Raw genomic sequence first — 12,506 nt, forward strand, 5'->3', positions numbered from 1 at the left:
GTCTTCAAACTACAGCCCGCGGGCCACATGCAGCCCGCAGAGGAGTCTGATCCGGCCCGCCAGGTTTTTTGGGCAGTGAGTGCAGCCGAGGTGTTACAGTAGGAATTAGTAGTTCATATAGTCTGGCCCTCCAGCTCTCTGAGGGACTGTGATCTGGCCCCCACTTTAAAAAGTTTGAGAACCCCTGTCAGAAGGAAAGCCCCATAATTGAAAACTGAAGATCCCTGGCTGTCCTATGGGTGACATGTAATAATGAAGGAACTGGACGGACTAAGCTATTGAGAGACATACTAGTATATACACTAAGGTTTCCCACCTTACTTTCACCTGGTGTTGCTAAACCAAGTTAACTGTGCATTGAAGAGTGACTCCTCAGATATTTTGCTCCTTTTTCTCTAGGAATACAGGAGGTTGAATTGATATGCTAAAGAGCTGAAACCAGTTTGGCTCAGTGGATAGAGCATCGGTCTGTGGACTGACAGGTCCCAAGTTTGATTCCGGTCAAGGACATGTACATTGGTTGCGGGCACATCCCCGGTGGAGGGTGTGCAGGAGGCAGCTGGTCGATGTATCTCTCTCATCGATGTTTCTAGCTCTCTATCCCTCTCCCTTCCTCTCTGTGAAAAATCAATAAAATATATTTTAAAAAACTGACATGCTAAAGAGATAGAAGAAAATGGAGTACCATAACCAACATGGAATGGGATTCCAATTTAGGAGTACGCCAAACTGTGCATGTTTCTCCATAATTCAGAGAAACCCACCGGAATGTATCGCCAACTCTGTCGTGGAAGTAGATGAAATTGTCATGGTCAATCATTAAGAGATCTCCACTGTTGAAATAGACATCTCCTTTCTTAAAGACGTCTCTCAGTTTTTTCTTTTCTGTCTGAGTTTTCCCTCCAGCATAGCCACTAAATGGTGTAAGTTCTGTGATTCGGCAAACTAGGAGTCCAACTTCACCTAAGACAGAAGAAAGTACATTGTTATTTTATGAGCTTGCAGTGGGCACATTTTATTATTAACCTCTTAAATTTGATGCTATGCAATTCATTAGCAGCAGGCTGGCTACACATTGCATGTATATTCATATACATCATATACACACATATACATTTACTATGTACACACATTACTCTATATGGCCACACATTTGTAATTTTTAAATGCTAACCTTTTACTGAATAATGATTTATACTCATAATTAAACAAATGAACAGTAGTTTAAGCGTAAAGACTCCCTAAAACTATAGTTTTCTAACCATCCTATCTAAACAAGAGGTAATATGCAAATTGACCATCACTCCAACATACAAGATGGCCAACCCCCTTGTGGTCAAAGATGGCCTCCACAAGATGGCCAGCAGGGGAGGGCAGTTGGGAGAGACCAGGCTTGCAGGAGAGGGCAGTTGAAGGCAACCAGGCCCGTAGGGGACGGCAGTTAGGGGAAATCAAGTTGGCAGGGGAGTGGTTAGGGGGTGATCAGGCTGGCAGGCAGAAGCAATTAGGGGCAATCAGGCAGGCAGGCAGGAGAGCAGTTGGGAGCCAGCAGTCCTGGATTGTGAAAGGGATGTCTACCTGGGATTGGGCCTAAATGGGCAGTAGGACATTGCTCAAGGGGTCCCAGATTTAAGAAGGTGCAGACTCAGCTGAGGGACACTCTCCCCTCCTCCCCTGGTGCACAAATTTCATGCACTGATCCTCTAGTAATTATATATCTCTTCTCACAAAATGCTAACCTCACAATCAAGAAGTTGTTAAGCTCGGTTTCAAACTATAATTATGTTACATGTAGTGGTTAAATTAGTATCTTTTGGAGTTTCCGTAACTATTTCTGAGTATGCAAAAATATATCTCTTTCCCCACTCCATTCTGATAAATTTATCAGGTGTTCATTTTAGCAATGATATGTTAGTTCCTAACAGTCACTTTGTCAAGGTTAGAAAATGACAGCTTAGTTCCTAGCTGGGCACTCAGTTGGCTAGAGCCTCATCCCCATATGCCAAGGTTGTAGGTTCAATCCCAGGTCAGGGTACATACAAGGATCAACCAACGAATGCATAAATAAGTGAAACAACAAATAATTCTCTCTCTCAAAATTAAAAAAGAAGAAGAAAATGAATGGTTAGTTGAACAAAAATCCACTGTACCTTTGGGAACTTTGATGCAATATCCATTTTCATTTCGCACAGGTTCATCTTTCTCCACATCATATTTAATCAGCTCGTAAGATACAACTTTCTAGCAAAATTAAAATGGATCACTTTAAGCATTCATTTTCACATTTTTTTTTTGTAGTACTGCATGCATAAAGTATTTAAAGAACACCTATCTTAAGCGTATAGCTTGGTGAATTTTATATGTGTGTACATCCATGTACCTGCCACCCAGATTAAGATACTAAAAACATTTTCATTACCTTAGGAAGTTTCCTCCTGCCCCTTCTATCAAGTTAACCACCATTCTGACCATTATCACCATCAAGAAGTATAAACTCTCAGTACAGGAAGTGAATATTTGCCTTTGTGTCTGCTTCTTTCACTCAACACACTGCATGAGACAGTCATCCATCCATGTTGGTGTTTGTTTTAGTGGTTTTCCTTGTATGAATATACAGCAATTTATTTATCTTTTCTCCTATTAACTGGCATTTGGATTGTTTCAGTTTTGGACTACTAAAAATAAAGCTGTATGAACAGTCTCATACATGTTTTATGGTGGACATATCGCAAGTGCGTTTTAAAAATCTTATATAACCTTAATGTTGTATGTTTTACATTTCCAGAGACATGCTCTCCAATATATTTAAGATTCAACAGTACAATTACTTCATGCCCATGGCTTTAAAATAATTAAAACTCCATCATGTATCATATATATTATAATTCAATGGCATAGAAATTTTAATTTATATAATTTAGTAAGGGCAATAAGTGCATTATTTTCTGTTAACAGATAAGTACAAATATGACAGTATTTAGAAATAATTATGACGCATAATTACTGTGTCCATTTCAAATTTAAATTTAAATCTATACGATAAATTAACCAATTGATAATAGCAGATAACCATTAAAAACCAAGTGGCATTCATAGTCAACAAATGTTTTTGATATGCAAGAATGTGAAAAAAACAATAGGGGTGGTAACTCATGCTTCTTTCCACATCAATTACAGGGCCATCTCCCTCTCCTCCTTTTTAGTTTTAACACATAGATTTGTTTAAACTAGAAAAACTGACAAAAACACAGAGATCAATGGATGTGATACCAAGAACTAGTAGCATACAGCACCAACTCCTAAGGTCCTTACATGTGGTTTGTTTCCTTGTAACTCATCCTAACAACACAGACAGCTTGCACCGTGCCTCGGTTCAGCTTTGTGCCCTCTCTTATTCTGAACTGCATTTAGCGTGGGTATTCAAGGTCTGGGCTAGTACAGCCTGGGCTGATACTAGCGAAGACAGCCCCTCTCCCAGTATGGAGTGGGAAATCGATTTTCAGTCTCTAGTGGTGCTTGCCAGTAGAATTTTCTATGATGATGAAAGTATTCTCTATCTGTACAGCTCAACATGGTAATCACAAAGTATTGCTACTGAATACTTGAGAGATGGCTAGAGTGAATGAAAGACTAAATTAAAATTTTTATTTATGCAATTTAAGTTTATATAGCTACACTTAGCTAGTGGCTACCATATTGGTTGGCCCAGGTGTAGAGGACAGTGGAGAGACCTGTGTAGTATGGATTTGGCTGTCACTGTCAGGGAGATGTCTTGGACTCGGGAATGCCTAGAGACCAGGCCAGAATAGAAGGAATGGAATGAAAATGATCATAACAGCTAACAATTATTCCAGGCTATTATGTGACAGGCATTCAGGCAACATCCTCTAATGGTCTTTTCATAACTTATTTAATTGAGTCCTTTCAACAACACTTTTCCTTTAACAACACTGAGTTTGGGCCTGGCTCTATATTTTCTCTTTTTAATCTCTATTTTACAGATGATGAATTGAGGTCTACAGAACATAAAAGTGATTTATACCGAAACCAGTTTGGCTCAGTGGTAGAGCGTTGGTCTGTGGACTGAAAGGTCCCAGGTTTCGATTCCGGTTAAGGGCATGTACATCGGTAGTGGGCACATCCCCGGTAGGGGGTATGCAAGAGGCAGCTGGTCGATGTTTCTCTCTCATCGACGTTTCTAACTCTCTATCTCTCTTCCTTCCCTCTCTGTAAGAAATCAATAAAATATATTAAAAAAAAAAAGTGATTTGCCCTGGGTCATTCAGCCATATGCTGGAGTTGATATCTAGAGCCAAATCTCTTATGCTCCTGCATCACTGCCCTCTGTACTCTCCTGGTCAGTCCCTGGAGACACAGATTACTTGGGAGCCATGGGTGGCTGTTTTGGCCAGGGCAAGTTACCAGAGGCATAAAGACAGCAGCCACTGCTCAAGTCAGTGGAGGCTCAGCATTTCCTGATATTTTGAAGAATAGGTGGTCACCTGGGAGATTGACTGCTTGAGCACAAAAATGGCAAAGAGATTGTCTGGAGATCCCAGGCAATAAAAGAGACTTCTGGCTTAAAAATAGGAAATGTCAAACATATATCTGATAAGAGGTTAGTATACACATATGAGTTGGCTTAAAAACAGGAAATGTCAATCATATAACTGATAAGAGGTTAGTATTCAAAATAAATAAAGAACTCATACAGATCAATAGCAAAACAAACAATCCAATTCACAAGTAGACAAATAATCTAAATAGACATTTTCCAGAGAAGACATGCAGATAACCCATAGGTGCCTGAAAAGATGTTGAGCATCACTAATTATAAGGGAAATGCAAATCAAAACCACAATGAGATGGCACTTCACTTCTTTGTGAATGGCTACTATAAAAAAGACAAGAGCCTGGCTGGTGTAGCTCAGTGGTTGAGTGTTGATCCATGAACCAGGAGGTCATGATTCAATTCCCAGTCAGGGCACATTGAGGACTTGATCACCAGTAGAGGGTGTGAAGGAGGCAGCCAATCAATGATTCTCATCATGTTTCTATCTCTTTCTCCCTTCCTCTCTGAAATCAATAAAAGAATATATATATAAAAAAGAAATAACAAATGCTGAAGGGGATGTGGAGAAAAGGGAACCCTTGTGCACTGTTGGTGGGAATGCAGATTGGTAAAGCCACAATGGAAAACTATGGAGTTTCTTCAAAAAGTTAAAAGTGGAACTACCACATGATCTAGCAGTTCCATTTCTGGAGCATTTATCCAAAGGAAACAAAAGCAGTAATTAGAAAGATGCATGCACCTCTATGTTCATTGCAGCATTACTTAAAATAGCAAAAACATGGAAACAACTTAGATGTCCATTGATAGATGAGAGGATAAAGAAAGTGTGGTGTATATACAGTGATGTATATATACAGGGAATATTATTCACCCATAAAAAGGAAATCTTGTCACTTGCAACAACATGGATGAACCTTGAGGACATTATGCTAAATGAAATAAGTCAGACAGAGAAAGACAAATATTACATGATCTCATTAGATGTTGAATCTGAAAAAAGAATGAATTTATAAATTTAGAGAACAGATTGGTGATTGCCAGGGGTGAGGCGTGAAGAATAGGTAAAAAATGGGAGAAAGTGGCTCTGGCTGGTGTGGCTCAGTTGGTTGGAGTGTCATCCTATAAACTGCAAGGTTGCAGGTTCGAATCTCAGTCAGGGCACATGCCTAGGTTAGATCTGATTGGGTGTGAACAAGAGGCAATTGATCGATGTCACTCTCTCTCTCTTTCTAAAATCAATAATAACACATCATTGGGTGAGGATATGTTTACTTAAAAAAAATGGGTGAACATGGTTAAAAGATAGATATTGCCAGTAATAAAATAAATAAGTCCTAGGTATGTAATGTACAGTATGGTGACTATCTATCATCTATAATAAAAGGCTAATATGCAAATTGTCCCCTTGACTAGGAGTTTAAATAGAAGTTCAAACAGGGTGTGGGGCTGGCCAGCCAACCACTCATGGTCCCTTCCTCCAGCCGGCCCAGCCTGATCAGCCCTGATCAGGTTAGGCCAGCTGAACCCCACCCATGCATGAACTATGTGAGGTGATGGATGTTAACTAGACTTATTGTAGTGATCATTTTGCAATATATACAAATATTGAGTCATTATGTTGTACACCGGAAAGTAATATAATGCTATATGTCAATTACATCTCAATTAATAAGAAGTATCTTTTTAATGCAGTTACTAGGACACAAACGTTTTAAGATAATGCTTCTTATCTCTAGCTACAGAGCTTTCAAAAAACACTGATGCCTGGGCTTCACCTCAAGATGTCTGCATCTGAAGCTTAGGGGCTGAGGCCCTGCCCCTCTCTATGTAAAAAGTTCCCCAGTTGGTAGTAACTCACAGCACAATGAAATGGAAATACCACATTTCACCGAGTATGGTAAACTTACGAAACTGGTAATGTTCAGGTGTTTTATCCTATCTACACTAATAAGAGAGTAAGATGCAAATTGACAATACCTTTGCAAGTCTACCAGCCAATCAGGAGTGAGTATGTAAATTAACCCAACAAAGATGGTGGGTTAATTTGTATATGCAGGCGCCAAGCAGTGTGTGTGGGGGTGGTGAGGGTGGGGCAGGAAGCTGGTGTTCCGCACCGCCCAGCTGCTCCAGGCCTCTGGGCCCGTGGGAAGGCGGAAAGGTGGTTGCAGGCTGGAGTGAAAAGGTGGCTCTGACTGCAGCGAAGGCGGTGCTGGCAGCCAGGTGAAGGAAGGCCCATTCTTGCACAAACCTTTGTGCATTGGGCCTCTAGTACACATATAAGTGACATAGGAAACTTTCCCTGAGTTGCAGATGGCAAAGGCATATGGGTTGTCATTCACAGAAATTAAGATTTTTAAATTACAGCACCTGATCTTCCTGAGGTCCTTGTTACAGAGACTGAACAAAACCTCTCTTGGTGATATAAACGGATCGCAGCTCTGATGCTTTATGAAATTCTGATAAAAAACATCATCATGACATAGCTTTTAAGAAATCTCTGTAGTCTGAAAGCTGCCTATATGTACTCTCATTTTTCAATGTACTTACTCTCTGTAGGTAGTTTACTCTCCCAACAGCACCAATTTTTCTCGTGTAATTCACGAAGCCGATATTGCCTTCGGTGGCAGCATAGAACTCATAAATGTGAATGTCCCCAAATCTCTTGATGAATTCTCTCCACACATCTCCTCGCAAGCCATTTCCCAAGGCTACTCTCACTTTGTGATCACGGTCGTTTGGTTTCTGTTGGAGGAGGAGGAGGAGACCAAATTGAAACATCTCTGGAGACGGTACTCACCTATGAATAACTGGCTTTATGTTTCCACATACTTATGGTGATCATGAATTCACCTTAGTGCACACATCTCCCATGCACATAACTCCTCCTTTCCCTCAACGCGTGCAGTCTGGACCAACATTTAATCCATATTTTTCCATTTTGATTTTTTAGAGGCAAGCTGAGACAATTTGACAGAACTCAGTGATGCCAACATTTAATCCGTATCCAATCAGAAGCTAGAACAATGTATTGATGTTTTCTTGATGGTGCTGGTGAATTTTAGTGAATTGCCAGAAAGGAGGGGCTATGTGGCAAAGATGTGTCAGAGACTAGAACGATCTGAAGCAATGATTTTTCACTCGACAAGGAAGAAGAAAACTAGGAACGCAGCCCGAGGAAAAAGGTCATTTTCCACAGAGCCATTAAAGAGCAATAATATTAGAGCCTAAGGGGCCTGGAGAGAATCATCTTGCTCATACCCTCATTTAACAGATAGACCAGCGGGCACAAGACCGAGACAATGAAACTGCCCCACAGGGACAGGAAGGGGGAGAGTAGGAGAAAGCTGGCTCTCAGTGGCATCAGTGGCCTGGGAGGAATATGCTTCGCTATAAATAAAAATCACAAAAGGAAAAGCTGTTTTGAATGTAAGAAGTAAAGGAGAGCTTGTGACAGCAAGAAAGGGGGGGGGGGTTAAGACTGGGGTGCATTCCACTCAACCATATCATTTATGAGGCTTCTGCAAATATGCCTAAACCTATGTGTGTGTTTTTTAAATATATTTTTATTAATTTTTTACAGAGAGGGAGGGAGAGAGATAGAGAGCTAGAAACATCGATGAGAGAGAAACATCGACCAGCTGCCTTTTACACACCCCCTACTGGGGATGTGCCCGCAACCAACGTACATGCCCCTGACCAGAATTGAACCTGGGACCTTTTAGTCCGCAGACTGACGCTCTACCACTGAGCCAAACCGGTTTCGGCTAAACCTATAGTTTTTATAATTATACTAGAGGCCCAGTGCACAACATTAGTGCACTGGGGGTGGGGTGGGGGCGGGGGAGGGTCTCTCAACCCAGCCTGCACTCTCTCACAGTCCAGGACTCTTCAGGGGATGCAGGCCTAAGCCAGTAGTTGGACATCCCGAGGGGTCCTCAGCACTGCCACAGAGGGGAGAGCTGTGAGCAGTGCTCCCTCTGTGGCAGTACACTGACCACCAGGGGGTAGCTCCTGTGTTGAACATATGCCCCCTGGTGGTCAGTGCATGTCATAGCGACTGGTCGTTCTGCTATTTGTTCGCTTTGCATATTAGTCTTTTATTATATAGGATTTTAAGTTAATAAGGCAATTGATGTCCTCAAGGAGATCACAGCCATGTGGGAGAGGCAGGTAAATAATAAATATAGTTTTAACTTGTATATTTTGTTACTCTATGATTTCTACTCTAACGAAAAACTAAAGAGAATGGGGTAAAAGTGCTGGGTAATGAGGACTTGCTTCAAACATCAAGTCTTAATTTCTTGGATAGAACAGCATTTTGCTTTGAAGAGCGTATGCTCACAGAGTATATATATCCTTCCCTACTCTGTGGAATCACTGTGAAGTGATTTAGGAATAGGGGCTCCTCTTGGACAAGAACTGTTTGAAGAGAGTGGCAGTCCTCTGATAAAGGTGAGGGTCTGGATAAGGCACATATACACCAAACCAAAGCAAACCTTGAATTGGTTTCCATGTGGGAGGAGCCAAGGGACCTGGGGAGCAGCATATATGCATTTAATTTTTAAGTGGCTTCTTGGTCAAAACGCAGGTGCAGAAGCTCTTTCAGGAATCCTAACCAGAGAGGTGGACAGATGCTGGCCACTGGTAAAAACTGGTCCGCCTGAGCAACCTTACCGAGGAGGAAATGTATAGAGATCTGTGCCAGGTACTGCAGATGATATAGAAGTCTATTTGGCCTCAAAAGCATTTACAATCTAATGGTACCTGAAAAGCTGTTTGAAACTGGATGAATCCTAAGTCCAGAGGTCACTGAATCTATTTCCTTTTATAATACCTGTTAAGTAGGGAGACCAAGGTTTTCTAAGGCATGTCTCTGCGTATGCTGTTGTCCTGATGTGCTTGTTACATTCCTTTCACTCCCAAGTGTCTCCATTGGGATAATGAATTCTGTGGCATCCCATCTGACCATAGTCACTGTTCTCAATAAGAAATGCCAGCTTTTCAGAGACCGCCCTCACCCTCCACCACTGCTGTGCCTCACAGCCATTCCAGGAGTAGAAGATCACAGATACTGGAAGGATACTTCCTTTTGCTTAAAAATAACCCATGGCCGAAACCGGTTTGGCTCAGTGGATAGAGCGTCGGTCTGCGGACTGAAAGGTCCCAGGTTCAATTCTGGTCAAGGGCATGTACCTTGGTTGCGGGCACATCCCCAGTAGGCGGTGTGCAAGAGGCAGCTGATCCATGATTCTCTCTCATCGATGTTTCTAACTCTCCATCCCTCTCTCTTCCTCTCTGTAAAAAAATCAATAAAATATATTAAAAAAAAAAAATCCATGACTTGGGCTTACCTGCTCCTAAGCCCATGTGAGAAACTCCCAAGTAACAGTCTAGCATGTAAACTCAAGACCTTACTTATTCTGTATGCAGCCCACAATCACCCTCTTAGTTCATTTCCTTGTCTACTGGGTGGTGAACATCTATCTCCCCCAATAGATTGTAAACACCTTTGAAACCAAATAGCCTATCTAATAAAAGAGTAACATGCACATTAACCATCACTTCACGATAAAGATGGCAGCGTCTACAGCCAATAAGGAGGGAATATGCAAATTGACATGACAAAGATGGCGGTGCTGGCTGGAGCCACAGAGTTGGCTGGAGCAGGTGGGAGGCTTGGCTTCCTTAGTTAACACAGCTGGCTCTGTGGCCACCACCCAGACAAAGCCATAGTGGTAAGGTTGAAGCAGAGGTGGTTAGGGGCGATCAGGCCAGGAGGGGAAGGCAGTTGGAGGAGATCAGGCTGGTGGTGGGAGAAGTTGGGAGTGAGCCGGCCAGCAAGGGGGGGGGTGGGAGCAGTTGGGAGCAAGCAGGCTGGCGGGGGTGGGGTGCGTTGGGGTGAGGAGGCTGGCAGGCAGAGTGGTTAGAGGTGATCAAGCAGACAGGCAGGTGAGAGGGTAGGAGCCAGTGGTCCCAGATTGTGAGAGGAATGTCCACAGGGATCAGGCCTAAACCAGCAGTAGGACAAGCCCTGAGGGGTCCCAGATTGGAGAGGGTGCAGGCTGGGCTGAGGGACACCCCCACGCCATGCACGAATTTCATGCACTAGGCCATTAATATATTATCCTTTGCCACAGCTGACCACCCCATTAGATTGTAAATGTCCTTGAGGTCAAATATATTCCTACCGAGTATCCCCGAAAATAAGACATCCTCCGAAAATAAGACCTAGCACATGGAAAGATAAGACATCCCCTAAAATAAGACCTAGCGCAACTTTGGGAGAAAAAATTAATATAAGACACTGTCTTATTTTCGGGGAAACAGGGTATATAATACACAGTACCTGAACTTGTGCTTTGCATATAATGTAATCCCTGAAGGAAAAGAGGAAATAACTCCACCAGGAAACCCTCCACTTCCCTGTTCAACAGTTAGTAGCTGGGACACCAGCACAGGGCAGGGCGGTGGGTGCAGCAGGCTGCAGGTGCCCTGACTGTGTGGGAGTGGGCCAGCCTCACAGGTGCAGCTGTCACCTGCGGTAGCAGGTAGCTGGGGCAGGCATAGTCACAATACCATGGGCTCAGTTTTCATCATAATCTGAGGGATTTTATTACGTCAACAGAAGGGATTAAGGCTCTAGGCTGGAAATGTTTGTGGACACACACAAACCTCGAGATCCTGGAGCCTTCTGAGATGGCTGGTTCTCACCTAAGAGTGAGAAGGCCGAGTGTACTGGCTGCGACTCGGGTTTTCCTTTCCCAGAGGAGACATGGTGTTTTCACATCACCAAAGCCACTCCTCAAAAGAACCAGCTGTATGCGAAGTCAAGGGTCATCTGGCTCAGCTTTCTTTGAAAGGATCAAACCTTCTACTCCACATTAGAGGTGAGCTGCGACGTGCAAAAACACCTGGGTGCTTAAATCCTCACGGGATTTAATGGCCGATGGAGGGTGAGAGGTCAGTGCAGCCAGCGGGGAATGTAGGGCCCCGGTAATCAGAGTAGCAGAAAACTTTCACTGAGTGCTTTACTATGTGCCAGGCATTTCCCTAGGTTACTAAAGAGCCCTATCAAAGCATTTGCTTCAAATAACAATTGAGGAAATTAAACCTGAGAGGATTAAAATAATTTGCCAAAATCATTCTGGTTGCAACATAGTTTCTCCAAGATTCAAATTCCAATCTATGTGCCTTCAGAGAGTGCTTTTTTTTCCTTAGTTAAAAAAAGAAGAAGAAAAAAAGAGTGACAGATACACAGTTTAAGAATTGAATAGTACTGAAAGGCTTTTAGATGAAGGGAGCTGTTAATTCACTTCTCTGTTCTCATCCTTTGTCCCATCTCACCACCCTTTTAACTAATAGCTGTTTCTTATTCTCTTATTTCTAAACTAGAGGCCTGGTGCATGAAATTTGTGGGGAGGTAGGTCCCTCAGCGTGGCCTGGGATCCCTTGGGGGGATGTCCGACTGCCAGTTTAGGCCCAATCCTGTAAATTGGCAGTCGGATATCCCTCTCAAAATCCAGGACCACTGGCTCCTAACTGCTCACCTTCCTGCCTGCTGATCGCCCAACCACTCTGCCTGCCTTCCTGATCACCCCTAACTACTCTGTTTGCCTGCCTGTCGGCCCCTCACTGCCTCTGCCTGCCTAACCGACCCTAACTGCTCTCCTTTGCTGGCATGATCGCCCCTAACCACTCTCCCCTGCCAGCCTGATAGCCCCTGACTGCCTCTGCCTTGCCCTAGCCACCATGGCTTTGTCTGGAAGGAAGTCTGGCCCATCTGGTCTATTTAATAAAAAATTAATAATGCAAATTGACCATCACTCTAAGACACAAGATGGCTGCCCCCATGTGGTCAAAGATGGCTGCCCCCATGTGGACACAAGATGGCCACCACAAGATGGCCTGCAGGGGAGGGCAGTTGTGGGCAGTT

At 43.1% G+C, this 12,506-nt stretch overlaps 1 protein-coding gene across 1 annotated transcript in view; it reads right to left on the reverse strand.

Annotated features, from left to right (window-relative positions):
- The window catches only part of SLC27A2 (solute carrier family 27 member 2), a 39,593-nt gene that overhangs the window by 8,398 nt on the left and 18,689 nt on the right, over window positions 1-12,506 (reverse strand). The window contains exons 5-7 of the mRNA XM_036442516.2: window positions 7,121-7,315; window positions 2,151-2,241; window positions 765-963 (exon numbers count right to left, since the gene is read on the reverse strand). Coding sequence (XP_036298409.1) covers window positions 765-963; window positions 2,151-2,241; window positions 7,121-7,315 — 485 coding nt within the window. The remainder of the gene's footprint in view (window positions 1-764; window positions 964-2,150; window positions 2,242-7,120; window positions 7,316-12,506) is intronic.

This window comes from Pipistrellus kuhlii, unplaced genomic scaffold (genome assembly GCF_014108245.1).
Source record: "Pipistrellus kuhlii isolate mPipKuh1 unplaced genomic scaffold, mPipKuh1.p scaffold_m20_p_1, whole genome shotgun sequence".
Classification (NCBI taxonomy): Eukaryota; Metazoa; Chordata; class Mammalia; order Chiroptera; family Vespertilionidae; genus Pipistrellus; species Pipistrellus kuhlii.